At 39.3% G+C, this 24,823-nt stretch overlaps 2 protein-coding genes across 5 annotated transcripts in view; one reads left to right on the top strand and one right to left on the bottom strand.

Annotated features, from left to right (window-relative positions):
* VPS13C (vacuolar protein sorting 13 homolog C) overlaps nt 1–9,203 on the bottom strand; it is a 177,104-nt gene extending 167,901 nt beyond the window's left edge. For all 4 annotated transcript variants that reach the window (XM_031955443.1, XM_031955444.1, XM_031955445.1 and 1 more), the window contains exon 1: nt 8,888–9,203. In XM_031955443.1, the coding sequence (XP_031811303.1) occupies nt 8,888–8,987 (100 nt within the window). In that variant the 5' untranslated portion in view covers nt 8,988–9,203. The remainder of the gene's footprint in view (nt 1–8,887) is intronic.
* A 10,174-nt stretch (nt 9,204–19,377) lies between these two features.
* Nucleotides 19,378–21,278, top strand: LOC116421845 (C2 calcium-dependent domain-containing protein 4B-like). The gene is made up of 2 exons (XM_031955442.1): nt 19,378–19,509; nt 19,958–21,278. The coding sequence occupies exon 2, from the start codon at nt 20,010–20,012 to the stop codon at nt 21,165–21,167; it is 1,158 nt and encodes a 385-aa protein (XP_031811302.1). The 5' UTR covers nt 19,378–19,509; nt 19,958–20,009; the 3' UTR covers nt 21,168–21,278.
* Nucleotides 21,279–24,823: the final 3,545 nt, after the last annotated feature.

Raw genomic sequence — 24,823 nt, 5'->3', positions numbered from 1 at the left:
TTCATCCCAGACACATCTCCTAAATATAGGTATCCCACAAGATTCTTCTCTATCTAATACTATTTAACTTAAGAATCTCAACAATTCCCATCCAATTATCTATGCTGATAATGTCAAATCTATTTATCTAGACCTAAACCCTCTGCTAGGCTCGAATCTCATATCTGCAACTGCTAACTGGACATCTCAATATGGATGTCCTATTGACATTTTAAACTCTACATGTCCAAAATTGACATTATGTTTCCCTCAAAACCCTCCTCCTTTCTAAACTTCCCTAAATCAAAGCAGGGAACCAACCAACCTCCCAATCTCCCACTCTCCTAATCTACATATCATCACATTCCCCATATCCAATCTGTTGCCAAAGCCTGTTGCTTTAAGATCCCTCAGACACATTCCCTGCTCTCCTCTCACACTGTCACCACTGCAGCACAGCCTTCATGGAGTCCTGCAAGAGGCTGCTAGTTGGCTGATTAACCTGGAACAAGTCTCTCCCCACACCAATTTCATCCTCCACTCAAGTGTCATGATTTTCCTAAAACACTAGCCTAAACTAACACTCCTAATTTGAACTGAAAAATTTCAATAAATTTCAATGGCTCCTTAATACCTAAAAGGTCAAAAGGCTAACCATTCTGCACAGCTTTGCCTCACTTAAATCCAATTCACCAGCAAGGTATCACTCTTGTAATGTCATTGTCCTCTTCAAGAACAAAAGATAAACAACAATGACTTCTTAATAGATAATAATAAAAGCTAACATTTATATAGTGCCTATAACATACCAGGTATAGTGCTAAGCACTTTAGAATTCTATGATCCTAACAAAAACCCTGGGGTATTTATTTTGGTTTGGTTTTTTACAGATAAGGAAATTGAGGCAGGTGTTAAGTGACGTGGTCAGAATCACTAAGCTAGTAAGCTGACTCTGGGCCTGACACCCTATACACTGTACTACAGCACTGCCCCAACAGTCAGATAATCTTCGACCCAAGGACATAGGCCTGCTGGTGGTTCCATGAGCAAGACACTCATTTCTTTGTTTCAGGTATTTTCAATGGCTGACTTCCCATGACTACAACACTGTCCATCCTCATCTCCATCTCCTGGTTTTTCCTGGATTCCTTTTCAAGTCCCAGCTATAATCATTTCTACAGGAAATCTTTCTTAATCTCTTTTAATTCTAGTTTCTTGCCTCTGTGATTATCTCCAGTCTAGACTATGCCTTTTACAATGCTTTATATGCAATTGTTGTTAAGTCATCTCTGACTCTGTGATCTCCTTTGGGGGTTTTGTTGGCAAGATACTGAAGTATTTCCTTCTCCAGCTCATTTTACAGATAAGGAACTAAGGCAAATGGGGTCACAGAGATAGTGTATGAGGCTGGATCTGAACTCAGAAAGACAAATCTTCCTGATCCTAAGCCCACTGCTCAATATATTGCACCACCTAGCTGCCCTTTATACACAATAATCACAACAATAATTGGTGAATTGAAAGAAACTGGGTTTTGGCCTACATATATCTTGTTTGAAGAATGATTTAGTTCAACAGTATTGAGTTAAAAGTTGGTGGAGCAAGCAAAAGGAGATTAGAGTCAATCAGCTTTCCAAAATGACTGTACTGCTTGAATCATACAAATCTTAACATAATTACTATACAAAATGCAAGAATTCAAAAGAAAATGTTAGCTAAATGGAAGGATGGTTCAAGCTAATTTTGGAGAGACAAAGAAATTAATGGAATTGACTTTCCTGTCTAAAAGTAGTAAGAAATACTATTTATTTTACCATTAGTGATCCGGAGAATTCTTTCATATGGTTTTAACATTATGCAATTCTTCAAATAAAAAAAAAAAATGCTTTTGACCACTTACTTTCAACATGAAATGTCTTAAAAAATAGAAGATTAACAACGATCTAAACTACACATCCAAGACAACACAATTGAATCCAAGTTACAACATCATGGTTTTCTGACATACCCTTTGAGCTATGGATTACTCTTGAAAACAACTATATCCTGGACACACCTCAAATTGCTAAAGGCGGTACAATTTCTCTCCTGGCACTTGCTGAACAAAACCTGATAAACCTTCAAATTTGTGTGGGCAGCTACAAGTTCACCACCAGCAACTGTTCTAAATCCTTTAAAATGATATCAAGCAAGCTGTCAGGAGATCTGACAGTGTAACCATAATTTTTAAAAAATAGTTCTCTATAAATGCTATCTTAGTTTTATAGTGTTAACCTTACAAAAAATTTTCCAACTGTGAAATTAGTGAAAACATCAAAGGAAAAGAAGGCTAAATTGCAATATGAAAGCTATATTATTCTAATTAAAATATCTGTAATGGAAAAAATTAGGATGGAGAAAAATAAAAACTAAAATTCATAAAACACTTATAACTTTTACATAGATGGAATTTTATTCAAAACATTCTGAATTCAGTCAAGATGCATAAATTTAGTGTGAAAATTTCTACAATTATTAATGTTCCTCTTCTTAAAAATTACTTCTGTCACAAAACAATATAAGTACCTCCTAGCTACATCCATTCCATAATTAATCCCTCATTTTTTCATCTTACCAATTAATGGCACTCCTGTACATTTCCAAAGTTAGTTATATAAGACTATCACTTGACACTTACATAGCACTTCATTTTACTATATGATTTTATATATGTCCCTTCCCCTTGATTCATTTAATTAACAAGCATTTAAGTGCTTTTCTATTATGGGCATTATTAAGTACTAGAAATACCAAAAACTGAAGGAACTAACATCATATAGAGGAGATAGAATCCACACACATTAGAAAGCACACACATAAATATGTGCAAAGCATAGACAAAATAATAAGGTAATGGGATAAGGGAGGCACTGGTAACTGCATTATCAGAAAAGATTTCCTACAGGGAGTGGTACCTGAGATAATCTTTGAAGGAAAATAGGGATTCCAAGAGACAACGCTGAAAGGGAGTATGTTCTACACATGTGAACATGTGGGACAGGATGTAAAAAAGCATGAATATTAAAGATGGAGTGTTGTGTATAAGAAACAGCAAAAATGTCAATTTGGCCAACTCAAAAAATTTGTGAAGGGTAATATTTTAGTATAATGATGGAAAGCTAGGTTGGTGTTAGGTTACAATTGATTTTAAATTCCAAACAGAAGAGCTTATAGTGGATTCCAGAATGGTAGTTAAAGGAAGCCACTAGTTTATTGAGTGATGCTGACCCTCAGAACTGTGATTATTACTTTGGCAGCTGTGTGGAAGATAGTTTGGAGAAGGAAGAGACTTGAGGAAAAATTAATTAGAAGGTTGTTGCAATAAGAGTCCAGTTGATGGGGAGGAGGCTGGTGATGTGAATAAGGCAAAGAATAAGGCAGATATGAGAAATGGGATAAAGATATGGCAACTCCTTCAGAGGGTTCTACAGCCCCTGCTTTCTCAGCAATCAAAGGTATTGAAGACTCCTAAAAAGAAATTTCTAGATATTACAGTCCTTGGCATATCAAATCGTTTGCTATCAGAACTGGAAATGGTTTTAGGAAGATAACTAATATTAAAGATATATTACCATCTACTTTCCCACTACACCCTGGGGACCATGGGACCTTTCCATCTAATTTGCAATTAAACTCATATGTGTATCAGAGAGACAGAGATTGAGTGAGCATTTATTATTACTAGTAGCTAGCCATTGAGCTAGGCATTAGTGATACAAATACAAGCAAATAATAAAGTCCCTACCACCTTCAAGGAACTTACATTCTAAGAGAGGAAAACAATATACAAAAGGGAGAAAGTGGCTTGGGGTGGAAAGAATGGAAAGATTCAGGACCACTCTGCTAGTGAGAAGGAAGAAAAGTTGGGAAAGGTATTCAAGAGTGAAATGAGTATGTATGGGGTACCAAGAAACACTGACCCACGGTTAGGTCTCACTGAGCAGGGGAACCAGCCCCAAGAAAAAGCTCTCTCTCCAAAGCAATTAGATTAGTAGAGAAGTCTGTGAATTCAACACAGCAGCAGAAACTGCATAGTTTTTCCACTTGTAACCCAGCAATTACTATGTAGTCCTGTAGGTAATGAAACTGAAGCTCAGGGTGTTTTTACACAAAACACCTATTTCTTCATCTATAAAACAAGGACTTGGATAAAATCCTTTCCAACTCTGATTTTCTAATTTGTTCAAAGACATAAAACCAGATTAAGGCAAATATATTTCTCATTCCTACTATTTGTGCTTTTCTTGTCTTCCATGATGGCTTTAATGTCATTGAGGGCTAAAAGTAACTTTTCTAATATCGTTTCAACTTCACTCCTCACTAAATACTGGACATAATAGACATTCTATAAATATTGATTACTAGCTAACTATAAATTCCTATTAAGACACTAAAATATTACAAATTCATGAGTTTGTTGGAATCTTTGAAAGAAAATATCAACTTAGTCATGTAAAGTTTTGAACATTCTGAGATTGAAATATTTATATGACATCTAATTCAAGATGTCAAAGAGAGAGTCATTGAAAATAAATTCAATATATCAGATATTTAAACTAATAAAAGAATTATTTTAAAATAAATATTATATGTACACATATATATAGTACATTAAATGGTCAGTTTTCTCTTTCTAAAAGACATTTTTACTTTATTTGCTAAAATAGCTAACTTGGAGCAGCTGGGTGGCACAGTGGATAGAGCACCAGCCCCGAAGTCAGGAGGACCTGAGTTCAAATTTGACCTCAGACACTTAACACTTCCTGTTTGACCCTGAGCAAGTCACTTAGCCCCAATTGCCTCAAGGAAAAAAAAAAAAAAAAGGTAAATAATAATAATAATTAAATGGCTAACTTAAAGAAATTTCTCTATCTCCACTCTCCCCAAACTGCTGATGCCCCCCCAAAAGCACCACACATTTCTCTTTTAAGCTTTTTTTTGTTTGTTTTTGTTTTTTTTTTAATTTGTTATAATAGTTAATCAAGAGATCAAAGCTATAATGCCCAGTTTCAAACAAAAAAAATTATTCCTCTAATTTCTTACTCCAAAAAAAAAAAAGCAAAAATAAAAACAAAAAACAGGCTCTGTTTTGACTTCCCTATTGAATAGTTTCATCTAGTAACCTATAACACTGCTTTATTATTCCAAAACTAAAGTTTAAAAAATCCCTAACATGTGATTTCACTAATATGTCATGGAACAAATTGCTCAATTTCTTCAAACATGTTAAAAACTTAGATTAGGGCTCTGCAACAAAACTTTATTCAGAATAAGAAAGAGGAAATGATCCTGTATCATAGGAATTTTAAAACAAAAGGAGAGAAAGTTAACATGAAACATCCCCTAATATTCAGTCATTAAGAGGCAGTTAACTATAGTAGAAAGAACACTGAATCAGGAGAGAACTAACTAAATCCACTTCTAACATTTAGAGGCTCTTCCATCACAAATTGCTTCTTTTGGACTATATTTCTTCATCTATAAGGAGCCAACCATATGTACCTCACAGAGTTCTTGTGAAGATCAAATATAAAGAACTTTGTAGATTTTTAAAGGGTTATGTAAAAAGTCTCTAAAAATGTATCCCATACAAAGGAGCTAAAAATTTTGACATTTCAGTTGCAGGCAGAAACTAAATCACAAAGCAATCAATACTTCCTGATTTCACAGTAAAACATATTTTTGTTTCAAAACATCCAGCTTTCAAATAGCTCTTACAAGAAAAAAGAATTGGCTGGGGGGGGGAGGAGGCGGAGGGGGGGGGGGCATGGCCCTTAGTGGGGAAAGAGTAATAACAGTTGGTAAACACAGTGTCACTTGACAAAAGAATCAAACATCCTTGAACCACACCACTATTTTAATAGGTACTTTAAGGCTGCTTAATTCTGCAAACACCTATACACTCAGTACATCTCCAAACTAAAGGCAATTAAATCCCTCCCATTTACACTTGCCCCTCAATCAGTCCCCATTTTTCCTAAACCCTGTTATATAGAACCATCAACTTTCCCTCCCCCCCCCCACAACTTTTAAAATCCACCACCACCCCTATCCAACTCAGTCCTAAATACCCTTACTAATAACATGCTCTTGTGTTCCTTCTGTGCCCTCTGGAGCATTACCATTCTATTATTGACAAACTTGCATTCATCCTCTAATTTTTGCTTTTTAAACTACTTTTACCTCTTAAGCTTTCCTTTAAAAATACAGTCATCTTTTATCATCCCTCCTTTCATGTCCCCAAACTCCTAGCACCTCAATAAAATCTGTAAACTTACAGATGTAGACTCTGTGACCATTAACAACATCTTTATCTCAGAAGTTTATACCATCTGATTATATCAACCTCAAGACCCTTATCACCTTCAGGACCTTCATCTATCATCTTCCTCAATAACTTTGAAAACTAGCTGTTTTCTCTTCACTTCCACTTCCTACTATCAACTCCAACAACTTCAAGAGCCACACTAATGAGTTTCTAACATGATAGACTGTTTCTCACCTCCTCAATTCCTAAGATTTGTATTTCCAACAATTTTATTTGCAGTGCTTGTGAATTACCAAGAGCTTTCCTTAAAAAAGCTCTATAATGTAGATATTACATGTATGGTAGTCCAGCACAGAACTTCTTAAATAAACTTTTTCCACTTTTTGGTTCAAGAAATTTTTATATGACCCCAGGTATATATGTATATAAAACAGGCATACAAATTAAACACTTACTGACAACAAATCATAATTGCATAACCCCCACATTCAGTTATATGACCCCATATGGGATCATAACTCATAATTTAAGAAGTTTTGTAATAGTAGATTCTGAGTCAGATAATTTGGATTCAAAGCCCAACTCCGTAATTCATTACCTGTGTGACCTCTTAAGAAGTTATATAACCGCTCTAGTCCACAATGTCCTCATCTATAAAATGAGGGGGTTACACAAGATGGCCTCTAACTTTGGTCCAGCTCTAAATGTATGATCCTCTGATACCCATTTTACAAATAAGGAAACAATCTCAGAAAGGTTTAATGATTTGCCAAGGTCGCACTACTAATACTGGATCTCTCCTGATTCCAAGTGTTTCTTTCAAATGTGCTCCACCTCCAAGACTCTTACTTCAAATTCCCTTATGACCGCTACCAAAATTTCACTTTTGCTGTACCTACTTTTCATCCCCACCAAGCCCAATGAGCAAATCTCTTCACTCCCCATTCATCAGTGATATTCTTGCTTTATTTTCAGCCTTCCATAATCTTGAACCTTTTTTTTTTTTAATTCAATGATGCACTCTCCCTTCTCCTTCAGTTCATCTCTGACCTTGTTCTGCCTCGCTTCTACATTATATCTGCTTACAAGTGGTCGTGTAGCCTTATATTTAAGCCGTCTTTCTATCCAGGGAGAACCCAATCCATCCTTCACAGTACTTACTTCTATTTCATACTACTTATACCAATCTTGTTTAAAAACTAACTTTTTTTCAGACCAATAGCAACTTCCTGTTTCCTATTTTTAAAAAAAAGCTCACGGTGACATTCGAAGGTCTCTATAACTTGCCTTTGACTCCCTGATAGACCACTTTATTCCCATACAACTTTCTTCTATACTCAGATCTCAGAGTTTCTCTCCATTTCTCAGCCCTCTGAAAAACTTCTCTTATTTTCAGGCCCTCTACTACATTTTTCCAGGGAGACTCCCCGGCGGCGCTATCTTAATCCCCTTTGTTTAACCTCTCAGTCCAGACTTCTTAGAAGGAAGAAACTATGTAAGACTTCTTCCTAACTCCTCACACCAAAATGTGCTTGTCCCTGTCGTAATTTCCCTGCAATACTTGCCTGGATGTTTAGGTATTCTAGCATGCACATGTTCATCTGAATCACCATCAACCGATTAGGCTAAGTGTGTCCTGGAAGAATACAGGAACAGCCCGAGGACTACTGATGGCAGGTCAGAGATAAAGGTGGGGAGCTCCTACTCGGAAGGCTGAGCGCCAGCCTAGCCACCGGCCGCGCAGCTTTTGGTTCAGGCTTGGAAAACTCTTAAACGCACCACCGCTTCTGGGACGCCCTTTCTACCGGACGTCTAGTTTAAAAGCCACCTAGCTGCTCATGGTTAGCCGCTTGCTACCACCCCGTCCAGTAATCACCTCCGCCCTCGGGAACAGAAAGAGAACCACTACTCCTTCTAAGCACTAAATACTGCTTAGTATTTAATAATAATGTTAGGCGCTAAAATACTGTCCAGACGCTGAAGTCTCCACAAGGGTCTAGGAGGTGCACGGGGCGGACACACTTCTTTAAAATCCTTCACTCTCAGTGTCTCTATCTCGTGGACTCCTTGATAGCGGGGTGAGTACCGACTCTTGGACCTCGGTGACGGAATAACGACTTTGGCCCGAGGCTTATCTCCGGGTTGTACTTTTACTTTGCGGTTCTGGTCCCTCCTCCAATCAGCTGCGCCTTGCGCCGTGCCCTTTTCTCCGAGACCGTTTTCCACAAGCACTGGGTCACGCCGCGCAGGAACAATATGGATTTTTTTCAAAAGCAAAAAGTTAAAAGACCGGGACACCGCCCCCACCCACTCCCGCCTCCGGGAACGGAACTCCCCAGTGGCCGGGAGGCTTCCTCCCGAAGCGCCCCTCCGCGCCCGCAGGCTCCCCCGCCGGGGCTCGCTCTGCGCGCCCAGGATGCGAGAAAGCAGAGGGCCAGGCAGGCCTCCGCCGCCCACCCGTCCAGGAAGAGGGGCAGGGGCGCCTCACGCCAGCCCCGGGAGGCGGAGCTTCTCAGCGGAGAAAGTAAAACGGGAGGGGGAGGGGAGGGCTGGAGCAGGGCCGCCCCCGCAGAAGGACGGCGGCCCCTGGGGGTCACTCACCGCCCCAGATGCCCAGCTTCAGTTGGGACTTGTCCAGGTTTTCCACGTAGTCCCCTAAGAAGCGATTGAACAGGTCCGCGACCACCGACTCCAGCACCATGGCTTTGATGGGGGGAGGGGAAGGGAGGAGGAGAAGCCCAGAGGGAAAGGAAAGAAGCGGACGGAGGAGAGGAGCGGGTCAGAGACCCGAACCCGAGCGTTGGTCTCCAGAGGCGGTTGCAGCTGCGCAGCGCCGAGGGGAGGATGAAAGAGGAAGGCGGTGTCTCCCACGGGGAGGGAGAATCGTCCCCCGCCCCCACCCTCCCCACCCTCGGAGCGCGCGCACGCGTGGCCGAAACGTGCGCGCACGCGCGGCTTCCCCGCCGCGCTCGTGTCCGCCGCTCCCGACGCTAGATTGCGCTGGCCCCGGCAAGTGTCCGCCAGCAGTTCCTCCCGAGAGGCAGGGAAGCTCCTCTTTAAGCTGAGTAAGGATGAGAGCGTCTGCGGACCGCGCCTTCTTTTCCCAAACGATGCTTAAAAAAAAACCCTTAAATCCTGGTAGTCCAAAGCGACCCCAGACCCAAGAGGTCTTGCCGGAGCTCCCCCGTGAGGGGCAGCTAGCAGAATCCTCACCCAATAAAGAACCCTAACCCACGCGCGGGCCCGCTTTCACGTTAGCCCTCCTAGACCCACCCTTTCAGCCGCTGGCCCGCTGACGGTCACTTCAGCTGGGTACAAGCGGAGCCTGCGGGTTCCCTGGGTTCTGCGCCTATCTCAGCCTTTAAATGTAAACACACCCATTTTAAAATATTAAAATAATGATGTAAAATAAAAGAAAGAAAAGTAGGATTTGGAAACGAATTCTGATGAAAAATTATTTCATTTTGCTTCCTGGCTCTGCTCCTGACCAGCCCTGGGTTTAACGAACTCTGCTTCTTGATTGTTTCAAAAAAGGATGTAGAAATGGAGGAGACGAGACTAGGGCCTTCCCCCTTCTTAAATCTGTGTTATGGGGCAATTATGTCATTTTCCAAACAATATCTTCCGTTTCAAGGTGCCTTTAACCACAATTTGGGTTAGAATGGGAATAGGACGGGGAAAAAGGATTGGAATATTAACCATTCCTGAACTGGATATTAAATTTGGAAATTGAGCTTAGAGATTCTCTAGTTTAAGTCCCTCATTTTGCATTTAAGAAGTTATGTGATTTATACACTTCCAAAACATCAAGAAATGTACCTTTTAAATGGAAAAATGGAAGGGAAAAAACACTCCGGGAGACTCAATTTGAAGAAAATTTCTGAGCCAATATTTTAACAGTCGTGAAAGAAAATGCAGTTTGTGCACCCCTGGTAAAGCAGCGTGTTTGAAAGCTAACAATAGCCAATCGGCAAATATTTATGCAGAACACTACATTAGCTGAATCTAGGACATAATTATATATGATACACAGTTCCTACCTTTAAAGAGCTTATTTGATATAATTGAGCAGGTAAACTTTAGAAAAGTTAAATAAGCAAGGAAATGAAGTAAGATTATGTAAGAAAAGCAATATGGTATGAAATATATTGCCAAATAAGTGATATTAATAAATAATGAGAACAGTCATGGGAGTGTTAACTAGGAAGTCATCTGGATAGGTTAGATCTAAAACGTGGGAAAAGATATTGCAGGCTATAATGTCTTGCATTTTAAAATATTTATGTATTTCTGGAGTGCCCCCTGCCTACCTTTTTTGTCTTTCTACACCTCACTCCTCTCCAGGTATGTTGTGATAGGGTGACACCAGCTTCTGTTCCTCATAGAGTACTCCATTTCACATCTTGACTCCTGCATTTTTTCTAGCTGTCCCCCAAGTTCTTGCCCTCCTGGTCTCTTGTCTCCTGACTTTCCTGGTTTCCTTCAGTTCAAAGCTAAAATCCCATTTTCTACCTGAAGCTTTTCCTAATGCCCTTTAATGCTAATAAGATTATTTTTAGTCTACTTTATGTCATTACATAGTTATTGGCATGTTGTCTCTCTCATAAGATGGTGCGCTTCTTGAAAGTAAGAACAGGTTTTTTACCTTTCTTTGTATCCCCAATACTTAGAACATTTGATGGCACATAAGTGTACTTTAATTCTGTCTTGACTGCTTACAGACATATTAGCAAATTTAATTCTTCCCTTGATGTTTTAACATGACATGGAGATTCTTGAAAGGTAATCAATCAATTAATCAATAAGCATTTATTAAGTATCTACTATGTACCAGGTACTGTTCTGAGTCCTGTGGATACCCCCTTCAAAAAAAAATTTAAGGCAATGGATAGTTTCTCCTCTCAATGAGTTCTCCTAAGGGAGGGCAACAAATAGATATTTACAATCAAGTTACAGACAAGATAAATAGAGAACAGGAAAGGCATTAAGGAGAAATTAAAAGGGATTGAGAAAATTTTTCTGTAATAGGTAGGATTTAAGACTTAAAGGAAGCCAGGGAGGTCATCATTTGGAGCAGAGAAATGAGAACATTCCAGGAATCTGGGGCAGCTGAAGAAAATGGCCATTGATGAGAGATGAAGTGTCTTGTTTGTCAAATACCCAGGAGGGGGCAAGGTTATAAAAGGCTTTGAATACCAAATAAAGCATTTTATATGACAATAGGAAGCAAGTGGAATTTATTGACTCTAGAGAAATGATATTGGAGAAACTGAGTTCTAATAAACATACTTGATTTCTTGAATGGAGAACAGATTGGAGAAGGGAGAAATTTGAGTCAGGCAGTCCCACCAGCAGTCTTATGTAGTAATGCAGACATGAGATGATAAGGACTTGTACTGAAGTTGAGGCAGTGTCAGAGAATATAAGGGGATGTAGTCAAAAGGGTTGCAAAGAAATATCCAGGCCCTGGCAACAGATTGGACTTGGTGGATAAGATAGTGTAGAGTCCAGAAAGATTCCTGGGTTGAGTATCTGAGGATGAAATTCTCCTCAATAGTAACAGAAAAGGTAGGGAGGGAAAGACACGTTTGGGGAAAGATAGACTGCGTTTATTGAATTACTGAATATCTGTTTGGAGATGTCCAAAAGCCATTTGGAGATGAGATGAGAAGTCCACAGAGAGTTTGGGACAGAATGGATAGATTTGAGAATCATCAGCATAGAGATAGTAACTAAATCCATGGGAGGATGAGATCCCTAATTGAATATAGACAAGAAAGGGAAGACAGACTTGGACAGAACCATGAGGGACACCTACAGTTACAGGATGTGATCCGGAAAAGGTTCCAGCAAAACAGAGGAGTGGTCAGATAGGTAGGAGGAGAGCCAGGAGTGAGTGGTGACCCAAAAACCTAGGGGGAAGAGAGTATCTGGCAGATCTCTTAGTCAACATCCATGGAAAGAATTACTGCAGAAAAAGGGCCAGCCAACTTCACTGGCTCCAAGCCTACTGACACACAAGAAACCACCTTAGCTAAAGAAGCAAAGTACCTGGAAAGAGATGCAGGAGGAGGTACGCTCCAGGCAAGTCTAACCCCTACTACCTTCATGACTACCATCTCCTCTCAAATTCTGATGGAGACAACTCAAAACCCTAGGAGTAGCAATGTATTCAGTCCAGTTCCTTCAAACGTCATCTTAGGAAGCAAATCTCGTGACAAGTTCCCCTTGCTTGGGAAGCAAGCAATCTGGCAATTGTTCCTGCAGGTGCTACAGCTATAACTATCAAAAACTCAGAAAAGAAAGCTCTTGCTGCTAAAGTCATTAGCACAATCTTGAGAAATTTATGAGAATTCAACATGAGAAATTTGTCATTTTATCAAAAGAAAGAGGCATTAATATTTGTTGTTCATGCATCCTAAAGATCATGAGATATTTCCATCTGACTCATAGCCAAAATCTTCCATATGTTATATTCCTCCATTTAGAACGTGAGCTCCTCAAGCACAGGGACTGTCTTTTATTTCTTTTATTTTATATTTTTTTTATTTGGAATGGCACCCTTAGTGTGATAATCTTTGCCTCCTGTCTAGGATGAAATTCCTTTAGTATGACAAATGTATTAGGGAACTTTTATGTTTCTTTCTATAAATATGTGTCTCTAAAATCACTTGATACTGACTCCCCTGTTCTGGTGGGGTTCAGTCGCTAGCTAGCAATAAATTTTCATTATTTTGGCTATCCTGTATTTTCTCTCACTTGGGTACTTCAATACCAACTTCAATTATTATTGTTGATAGCAAAGCTGGGCCTTAAACCCAGGTCTCCTGACCTTCATTTGGTGTTTTACATACCTATTTGCCTCCATTAACACTTCTAGTCAGGTCCTTGATTAAACCAACTTTGAAAAACTACAGTTGGATTTGCTCTGGGATCTACAATTCTACCCACCACACACACATTAATTTCCATACATAGAACTTTATTTCAAAAGGCTAGTGTTGAGATGGAAAATCCAAATTTACATAATTAGACTCCAATAAAATTATTTCTGTGGTCAGTGATCTTATAGGATAAAAACCATTACATAGTAATCCTTTGCATATTCCAGACTCTTGAACCACAATCTTTCTCTCATAATCCATGAGTCACATCAGTATCTTCTCCAAGAAACCTTTCCCATTTCTCCTGAATCTTTGTGCCTTCCCTCTGAGACCACCCCCAGTTTCTCCTGTTTATATCTCCTTCCCCATTAGACTGTGAGCTCCTGGAGAGCAGAAACTTTTTGAGATTTTATGCCTTTCTTTGTATCTTCAGCATTTAACATAGTGCTTGACCAACATAATAGTAGGTACTTGTTAAATACTAGTTAAGTGACTGACAACTAGAATTATCTCTAAGACTCCTTCAAGCTCTAAAGTCAATGTCCCTGTGATTCTTATGATCTTAAATAGCAACTAACAACACCATTATCCCAAGCATTAACTGAGTGCCTTTTGCTGTCAGTACATTATACACATTGGAACTTGGTTAACACAATTAAATCAAAGAAAAACTGTTAATTGATTAGGTAAAGAAAAGATAATTTTTATCCTGAAAAAGTTGTCAGAGATAGAAAATATGTAATATATGAGTAACAGGATTAAACAAGAAAATAAACATTCTTATTGATGTCAAAATATTTGTCAAAATCTAAAGATAGATAACCAGTAGATTTTTTAAAATAACATTTTATTTGAAAAAGAAAGTTTTTCAACCTCTTCTTTATCCTCCCTTTACTTCCCTTTTGTGAAGTGGAGAAAATGTAATAAGAAGTTACAAAGCAGAGAAAAAAGTAAGAACATTTTAATTTAATTAAGAATAGAAAAAAATCCATGTGCATTTTTGAATGTCTAATTTTTTGTTGTTGTTCAGATGTGCTTAATTTAGCTGGGTATGATATTTTTGGTTTGCAACCCTAGTTAGTTTGCTCTTTGATATATGTTTCAAGACCTATCGTCTTTTAATGTAACCACTTCTAGATCTTGTGGCTCCACTATATTTGAATTGTCTTTTTCTTTTTGCCCATAATATTTTTCTCTTTGAGTTTGGGGTATTCATAATTTGGCTATTATATTATTGTAGGTTTTCCTTGTAGAATCTCCTTCATTGCTGAAAAGAGCCACATGCATTCAATGATCTGGTTTTACTCACTTCATTTAGTATCAGTTCATGTAAAGCCTCTTCAAGGCTTTCTAAAAGCAGCCTGCTCATCATTTCTTATAGAACAATAATATTCCATAACATTCATATACCATACTTTATTCAGCCATTTTCCAAGTAACGGACAGACACTCAGTTTTCAGTTTCTTGGCACTACAAAATGAGCTACCACAAACATTTTTGGACATATAGGTCCTTTTCCCTTTTTTATGAAGATTCTTTTTTGATCATAGCTTTCACATAGTCTAATTATTATTATGTTTTCACTTCTTGATCTCATGTCCAGATCAATTATTTTTCTTATGAGATGAGTTGCATTCTTTTCTATTATTTCATTCTTTATATTTTATTTTATTATTTCTTGATCTCTTATAACTTCACTGGCTTCCCCTGGCACAATTCTAGTTTTCAAGGAGTCATTTTCTTCCTTAAGATTCTGGATCTCCTTTTCCAGTTGGTTGACTTTATTTTAATAATCTTTTTGTTTTTTCTTGGATTGTTCTTTTGTTGTTGTTGTTGTTGTTAATGTTTTCTCAACCTCTGTCATTTGATTTTTAAAGTCTCTTTTGAGTTCTATGAATTCTTTTGGGGGAGGTGACCATTTATTGTTATTCTTTGGGATAGGAGACGCATTTTTCATTTCACTCTCCTCTGAAGATAAACTCTGGTCTTGCTTATTTCCATAGTAATTTTCTGTGGTTGAGTTCTTTCTCCTTTGCCTGCTCATTTTTTTTTTTTTATTTGTAGCAGATGATTAGTGAAGTATAGGGAATAGTATTTCTGACCTCAGGGCCTCCTTCAATTCTTCCTTCCAGCCTAGAACCAGAAACCAAGAACTCTGCTCTTCTGTAAGTATCCACAGCAAGCAGCATCCCTGCCATACTACTTTTGTACTCACCAGGTTTGTGCTGGTTTCTTCTCTTGCAGGATTCCATCTCAGCAGTCCTGTTGGGCCTTATGTTCCTTATCAGCAAAGGTTCTAGTCTTCCTCACCTCAGACCTTTGATTCCCCACACTGTCTGGGAGGTGAAAATTCCTATGGCTGGGCTGGGCCCAGGTTAACTCTATCCCAGCTAGTTTACAGGGCTTGTTCCTTGCCCTCTCAGCAGAACTAGCCTGGAGGTATTTACATTTCACACAAGCCAAATCTCATTCCTGGTATCTTTTCCTGGTATTTTTGGATCTTTCCTGATTGTCCAAGAATGACCACTGTTCTGCCCCAATTTCTATTTTTTTTTTTTTTTACTACTCTGTGTTTGCTCTGAGGTTAAATTTTGTCTTGTTTGTGGGAGATATTTAAAGAGTTTGGAATATTCTAACCTATTTTGCCATCTTCCCAGAATTCTCTCTAGAGATAATGTTAAAACATGAATTAGAAAAGTAGCATAGATATAAAGAAGAGAGGTAGAAAGTATAACTAGAAAAGCCAATATATGGAAAGAATAAGAAAAAAAAAGCATATATGGTAACATTTTTGTAGCCACCATTTCTTATCTTCATATTATTTATTCATTCAACAGTTATTTATTATATTCAGACTAGCAGACTAATGCCTAACCTATGTTATTCATCTTTCAAACATTTACTTCAAAATCACCAGCAGCCTAATGGTCTGTGGTCTATTTTTGCTTTTTTTCATGGAACTGTTTTCCAGCACCATAACTGAATGTTCCCATAGTTACATTTGTAAGCTATCTAGAAGTGACAGCAAGAAAGATTTAAAATTTTTCTTGAAACACATGGCTCCTGCTTGTGCACGTGGTCTAGCCCAGGCTGCCCAGCCTCATGACCAGTTGGCTTCTCGTGGCTGAGAAGTGAGAAAAGCATGAAGTTATGAAGAGTCACAAGGTATTGAAACACACCATGAAACACCTAGCTATATTTGCTGCCATCTGCAGATCTTGTGTGTAGATACTATCTGTTATATTACTTTAGAAGATTAATTGTTAGCAAAAACAAGTGACTTTGCTTAGTCAGAGGCAAAAACATTTTCATGACTTTGTGCATGAAAGCAACTAATCCCTGAAACACTAAATCTAAAAATGACTTTAATCATTAACCAATATTTTCTTTACTTTTTAATATTTTCAGAATCTTGAATGTTTTCTTCACCCACAATTGCCTCTCATTCTCTGTTCTTTCCAGAACTCCTAACCTCTCTATGTCTGTCTCATTTTCTCTTTGCTTGTATTTCCCTAGCTCCCTCTGTCTTTCTCTGTCTCTGTCTGTCTAGTACCAATTTCTTATCCAAAAAATTATCATACAGATCGCAAATCCTTGGCACAGACTTGGTCAGTACAAATGTAGTTGGATCAAAGAATTTGTTCTGAGAATGAAAAGGTACTTTCAACAGAGATAAGGGGAAGGAGTAAACATTTTATATAATGCCTAATATCTAAAAGCTTTTTAAAAAATACTTCCTTTGATCCTTACTACAATCCTACAAAATAGGTGCTGTTATTATCTCTAATTTGCAGTTGAGGAAACTGAGGCAAAAAAAAAGGTGGCTTGCCTATGGTTATGTAACTAAGTAAATGTCCAAAGTGAAATGTCCAGACCCTGCACTTTCTCCATTACATCTCCTAGGTGACTTCTAATAGAAATTATATGAAAACAAAGGAAAAATATGTTGGGAGGTAGAGGAAAACCCAATACTAAAATGCTTGGTGTCCTCCACATGAGGGCCTTCTTATTCCAGTCTCTCCCTGGTACAAGTGTAGCAGAAAGAAAATATACTTTGCAGTGGAGAGACCTGGATTTGAATACTAGCTGAGCCCCTTATAACTGATCTTTAGCTCTTCATCAATAAAATAAAGGGTCTGGACTAGATAATCTAATGTCTCTTGTAACTTGAAGACCTACTGTTCTATAAAGTTGTCTGTCTATAAAATTTAATTCCATTGCTGGTTTTCTTATGTGATTACACATTACAAGTTATTTAAACAGTTTCTATCTTCATTCAATCTGGTTTCTTAAAGATATAGATATTTTAAAATGCCTTGATGAGGCAAAGGGGACAACAGACAAATAGTATTATAAGATAATTTACACATTTAAATTGATATATAAATGTGAGCTATTGCTATTAATTTTATGTGACAGCTTAAAATAGGAGGAAGGAAATAAACATTTATTAAGCACCTACTATGTGTCAAGTATTGTGCTAAGCATTTTACAAATATCTCATTTGGTGGATATTATTATTATTATCCCTGTTTTATAGATAAGAGGCAGACAGAAGTGCCTTGCCCAGTGACTCTTGTCCAGAGTCACACATCTTATAAATGTGTGCAGCCAAATTTGAACTCAGATCTTCTTAGTTACAAAGTATTCACTTTATCCACTGTGTCACTGTCTCAAAGAAATATGGTAGTAAGACTACTCCAGTGAGAGCCAGGAGATATGATTTCTGATATTGACTATAACTAGTTGTGAGCTTAAGCAAAGCTCTTTCTCTCTCTGAATCTCAGATTTGTCATCTATAAAATAAGATCTAGATCTCTATCCTTTCTTCTTTCTTTTGTTTTGTCCTTCCTCTTTTTTTTTCTTCCTTCTGGTTCTAAAAGTCTGTATGTTTCTAGTGCTTGAACAGAAAATGTAGCTTAATAGCATTTTTAAACCTAACATTTTTTGAACAAAATAATTTGTAATATTTATATCTGAAGACATTTTAAATAATTGTTCCTTGAATAATAGTAAAATATTTCTTGAGCATCTCATATATACTATTTATAACACACAGCTAGGCACATAGTGAGCATTCAATTAATACTTGTTGACTAACTGGATCCTATGATCCTATGACTGAGAGAAAAAAGTTGCCCACCATCATTACCATTCCAGGCTTAGTTTTTATTTTCTTATTTTTTAAATATAATAACATAACCATGATTATATATACATATATAAGCATATACAGATAGAATAAATATAAAGAAAATAAATACAAATAAATGCAAGATCTTAAATATAATACCATAACTTTGTCTAGCCCAAATTACACTAGCCCACATAAGGACACATTTATCTTGATCCAATTTTTCCATTGTTATTTTAAAGACTAATGAGGGATGTAAAGTATATCCCTGCTTAGTCACTAAAATAAAATAGATTACCTTGATTATCCATCTTACATGCTATACTACTTCAATCCGAGTGCTACACTGGTATTCCCACATCCCCATGATATGTGATATCACTAACATGAATATTCCTTTCAGTGACACAGATCTCACCCCATCCTACCTTCCCATCCTCTGAAACTCCCAACAACTTCCCACTGAAAACGTCAGAGATGTCCATGGGCTCTTTTCCCTTATTCCCTTGACTTGGCACAAAGACTAATGAAGCCTGTGGGCTATCCAACAATTAGATCAGTCCATCTTTTTTTCCTCCTAGTTCGACATTTCTCAGATAACATCCTTTATACCATTTCTATTTAATTCCTAATTTACAGTGGTTACTGTGTGCTTATGCCCATAGTGCACTTCTTTATCGCCCTTTGGGGAATCCACAGTTTCTTCTCTTCAAAGATTTCAGAGTACTCCAAAACATTCAGCCAGACAACATTGTCAGAAAAATACACCATAATTTTGCATAGGAACAGCCATAGGTTTGTGTTTAAGGGATAGAGGAAAAGATAAAGAAATAAGCCCAGGACTTATGTAGTTTTCTACCAATGCCATAGAAATGGTATAGTTTCCTCAAGTTCCTCTACGGCTTGGGCCACGTGGCCTGACTAAAATAGTGGGGGCACGGTGTGGGGCGGTATCGGGTTACACAACCTGCGAATTATACTCACAGCGCCGAGGGGGAGGGGCTTACCTTAGGATCTCAGTGCCTTCGGATTGGCTGGACGTTTGCCCGCAGCCCCTATAAAGGAACTGCCAGCAATTATTCTTGTGCTGCTGCTGATAATTTCTAACAGCATTTGAGGAGATCTGTGCCAACTCAGACACCACTGCAGGCAGCCATAATCTGCAAACGTGGAGACGCAAAAAAGAATAATCAGTGAATTCTAGGTAGGTACAGAGGGGTCATGTCTGCTTGATAATCAGGTCCTGGAATGATGACTAGTTATCTGGCTAGGATATGTGAGCTATCTGTTCCCTCCCTTTTTCAAGGAAAACGTGCAGTAATGTGGGAATTCACCAAATGACTGCCCAACTGCTTCTGAGAAGCAGCAAGGAAGAAACTAGGGCCAGATTCATTCTAGGAGTATGAGTGTTAGGAAAGTAAAAGGAAGAAGTAGGAGTAAGGGGGGGGGGGGGGGGGGGGGGGGCAAAGCTAAGAGAATAAGGAAGCAGTCCACTTGAGGCAAGTTGAAACATCAAAGAAAGAATTTGGAGTGGGGGGCGGGGCTGGGGAGTCGTAATCTGGGAAGCGCAAGAGTAGGAGGGAGAAAACATTTCCAAGCAAAAGAAACCGAAATTGCTGTCCTTTGATCTATAGTCTCCTTGTGTGTTTTAGATAGATTAGTTTGATCCAAGAAACCCCCTCACACGCGAGTACCACTACTCTAATGTGGTGCTTGGAGCGGCTCCTACGAGTGCGGACACGCCCAGCGGCCACCTCTGCCTTCGCTCCTTCCACCTTTACCAATGTTCTCACCCCAGACAGCATCCCAGAGTTCTGCATCCCGCCCAGGCTCTTACCCAGTCCTTCCCTACGCCCTACCCGAGATCAGCGACAGCAGGAGCTGCGGCCAGGTCTTGTGGGAGCCAGGGAGGACCCGGATCTCACCGACTGGGACCCGCGCTCGCAGGCTGCCCTCTCGCTGCAGCACCTGCCCCGCCGGCCGACCTCGTACGGCTTCTGCGCGCTGCTGGAGAGCCCGAATACCCGGCGCAAGGAGTCCCTTTTCCTCGGGGGCTCCGCAGCCGCTGCCGCCCTTCTTCTCCAGCCCCCGTCCCGGCAGTTGCTGCGACCTCGGGCTCACACCTACTGCGGTAGCGGTGGCACCTGCATCCCACGAGGGCCGAGGGTCTCCCCCGACACTACCGACATCGCCTCTTCCTCCTTCTGCTCTGCCAGCTCGTCTCCCTGCGATGCCCCGCGTTCCCGGAGCCGCCAGCGCTACCGCCGCCTCCTCCGCGCCCCCGAGGGGCTCCTGGGCCGGGCGCTGCGGGCCGGTGGGAGCCGCGTTCTGGCCCGGGCCCGCTCGGTCTCCAGCGCAGAAGACGACGACGAGGACTTCGAGGCCGCGCCGGACGCGGACCGCGTCTCCACCTCCGGGGGGCCGAGGGCTCCGTCCCTCCCGCCGGCCGCCGCCGCTCTGGGCCCGCCGCGGGAGCGCCTGGAGGCCGAGAGCACCGTGAGCCTGGGCCACCACGGCGCCGCCCTGCACTTGGCCACCGAGTACTGTCCGGCGTCCCGGCGGCTGCGCATCCGCCTGCTCCGAGCCGAGGGTCTGTACGGCGGCGCGGCCGCGCCCGGGGCCATCGGCTGCAGAGTCAGCGTCACCTTGGTGCCCCCGGGCAAGACGCGCAAGCAGCGCAGCGCCGTGGTCCGACAGAGCCGAAACCCAGTGTTCAACGAGGACTTCTTCTTCGACGGACTGTCCGAGGATGACCTGCGCCGCACGGCCGTGAGGGTCAAGGCCGAGAACAAGGGCCGGGGCCTGGAGCGGGACCGTTTGCTCGGCCGGGGTGAGCTGGAGCTCAGCTCCCTACTTCTCTGACCGTGGCCCCGCTTCACCCCTCCCTTCCTGGTGTTTTGTTAACCCGGGGAGGCCCGGACCCTGGCAGCTAATTTTGTAAAAAGAAATAAAGTTTTATTTTTCTTTAAAGTATTACTCAGGTTTTCATTGTTTTGAGTTAGAACCCAAAATATAGCTTGACAAATTAAGGGAGAACTTTTCATTTCTAGAAGGTAACAGAGCTTAGTGCTACATTTGGGGCAGGAAGACCTGGGCTGGAATCATGCTTCAGTAGTGACCTGGGACGCATCACTTAATCTCTCTGAGGTTTAGTATCATCTGAGAATAGGTTAATAATATTACCTACTTCATCAAGTCAACATAAGGGTCAAGTGAGATATTGTATATAATGCATTCCGAAAATCTTAAATCAGTATGTAAACTTTATGCCTGCACTATATAAACTTCATCTTATACGAGGGCCTCCTTGGGCCATCAGCAATTGAGAACTCAGATGAGCTGAAAAGGATATCTCATGTCATAGGGTCATGACATCATAAATGTAGAATAGAAAGGGACCTTAGAGATATCTTCTCATCTAGCAGTGAATACACTATTAGACTTAAAGTCAAGAACACCTGAATTCAAATTTGAACTCAAATTTGACTTGCTATGTGACTCAAGCAAATCATTTAACATCTCTCTGCCTCATTCTCCTCCTCTATAGAATGAAGATAATAATTGTATCTACCTCCCTGAGTTGTCATAAGGATAAAATTAGTATTTGTAAGATCCAATGCTCTTTCATTTGAAAAAAAAGTTAGACATGCCAGTTTTTTGTTTGACCAATATGGTCCTTTAGGTGTAAGGAACTCACAGTTAACATCCTCTATCAAAGCAGATTATCATTTGCTAGGCCACTTAATGTCTTAGAAAAGTGCCTGTGATCCCATAGGTTAAGTGATACATACAAACAGTATGTATCAGAGACTGGACTTCCTGACTCTGGCCAACTCTCTGTTCACTAGGCCAGTGGTATCAAACTCAAATAGAAATGAGCCCATTAAACTATGCATAACTTTAGAAAACTACATGTTAACACTGTTTTATACTTTTATTTATTTTGTTAAACATGTGCTGATTGCTTAATTGTTAAATATTTCCTAATCTGGTTCAGTCCCCACTCAGTATGGCTCAAAGTTGGGTTTTGAAATGCTGCTTCTCCATCTTTTATTAAGAAAGTTTTAAGGAACTAACCATCTGCCTAAAGCCAGAGGCCTTGGTCTGCCTTAGAACCATTTTCTAATCAACTGTGGTAACTGACATAGTTTAGACTGAAAATTAGTCAGGCATATTTCTTCAATACTTTTCCCTCTCTTTCTTTGTCTCTCAGTCTTTCTCTGTCTCAATTTTGCAAACTGTAAGGTATTATAGAAATGAAAACTTCTATTATCATTATTTTATTGTTATTGTTTATCAATCTTTTTACAAAAAATACAACAGAACATGAATAGAAGTGAGATTCCTTTTTCCTAAATAATGGTTAGTCCTACTTTGTGAATAGTGGATAAATACAGCAAGATTTTTCCATCTAAATTTGCTTTAATTGTATCAGTTGTTGGTAGCATGTTCCACTGTCACTATTCACAAAGTAGATCTTGCTAAATAAATCCTATTTTAGTCTGAGTAAAATCAATCTTAACACCAGAAAGATAATAGTAATGCAAGTCAGCAAGCATTTAGGTGCCGATAGTGTACAAGGGATTCAAAGGAAGAATGAATAGAGGAACAGATTTGGTCTTTCTACATCTATGAAGAGAATTTTCTTCCTGGATGCTCCCCTCAGAAATGAAATTACAGTTCTGGCTCTCTTTCTCCCAAATACAAGATATTACACTCGGGATGCAACAATACACCAATACATGCACAGCTTATTTCATGAAACTCTCTAGCATGGTAGAGTGGATAGGACTCTGGAATCAGAAAGATCTGAGCCACTTCAGAAAATTACTAGTCATGTTGCCCTGAGCAAGTCACTTAATCTATTTTGGCCTCAATTTCCTCATATGTAAAATGAGGGAGTTAGATTTAATGGTCTCAAGGCTCCTTTCCAACTCTAAATCTATTATCTTATGTCATCCATAAATCAACCAGTGGGAATCCATGCAATATACTGAAGTCTTCTTCTAGGTCTCTTGACATATGACAATTCATTATTTTTTAAGTGAAACTGATAATATTCTTTATACTACTTCTCTTGCACAATTCTTCATTAATAAAAGTTGCACCCTGCTCAAGTCCACCATATGCCTTTCTGTTGCCCTTTGAGTGATCCTCACTTTTAATTCTTTGGAGATTATGATTTTCCATGACTCATGGCCATGCCATATCTCAAAGAGGATTATTATTAAATAGATAGGTCTGTGTTTAAGGGATAAGTTTGGAGTCATTAAAAGCACTTTGCAAGGATAAGAAATTTGAAATAACAATCCTTCTAATCAAAGAAGTAACTTATAGAAATAGATATAATCTCATGTGATTCTCATAACAGTACTGAGGTAGGTACTACAGATATTATCATCCTTATTTTGCAGATTTAAAAAAAACAACCCAGGCTTAAAGGGATTAAATGATTTACCAGTGGTAAATCAGCTAATAAATGTCAAAGTGAGATTTGATCCTGGATGTTTGCTGACTCATAGGCCAGAGCCCTTTCTATCCTTCATTGTAGCCTCTCAAGTGTGATACCAAGTAGAATGTGAAAAAAAGTAAAGGAAAGATCCAGAAAAAGGGCTGTGAGAAAATTTGAAAAGGGGGGTATTTTTTAAAACTGTGGGCATTAAGGTTTTCTTAAACAGCTAGAATATGGGTTGAGCCTTGAAAGAAGAAATAGATAGAGAGAGGCAAAGGTAATTCAATTTAAGCATCTATATTTCAGTGTAACCAGTTACTTTTGTAATCTAATATATTTTATGTATTTAAAAAACTTTATTCCAAGAAGAGTTCCTTAAGATTTTCACCAGACTGACAAAGGGGTCTACGATAAAAAACATCAACAAAAAAATTGGATGAAAAACGCTGTCCACATCCATAGAGAGAATAGTGAAGACTGAATATAGATCAACACATGCAATTTTCATCTCTTTTTCTTCTTCTGTTTTTGTTTTCTTATGGTTTTCCCCTATAAAAATAAAAACTATTAAAAAAAAATTTGGAAGCCCTGATCTAGGATGATCTGTGCAAATGCAAGAAAACAAAAGGGAGAATGATGTAGGAGGATGGCTAGTAGTAGAATGTGGTTGTGATAAAATAGCATCCATGAAGGGAAAAAAAAAATTAAAAAGCTAAAAACATATTTTGAGCTAGATTGTGGATAGCCCTCAATTCCAGAGTAAAAAAATCTGAATTTTGTCCTTTAGGCTGAAGGAAGTCTACATATCCCAGTAGAATATGATGTCTGGTTTCCATATACTTTATTTTGGAGTCCAGAGACAAATAATTTCATTCCTGTATAAAAATGCCCTCCATCAGAGAAGATCAACAACTCTTCCATTATTATATTCTTAGAGACTTACCTAGGACATTATGAAATCAAGTCATCCTCCTGTGATCTAAGTAGAGTATTCTGGAAGTAGAATTAAAATACAAATGTTTCTGATACTAAATCTATTCTTCTGTCTCTTTTATGATCAGCTACC

Source organism: Sarcophilus harrisii, chromosome 2, assembly GCF_902635505.1.
Source record: "Sarcophilus harrisii chromosome 2, mSarHar1.11, whole genome shotgun sequence".
Lineage (NCBI taxonomy): Eukaryota > Metazoa > Chordata > Mammalia > Dasyuromorphia > Dasyuridae > Sarcophilus > Sarcophilus harrisii.
Note: the sequence above shows the minus strand (reverse complement) of the source record. Positions and strands in the feature narration are given on the sequence as shown.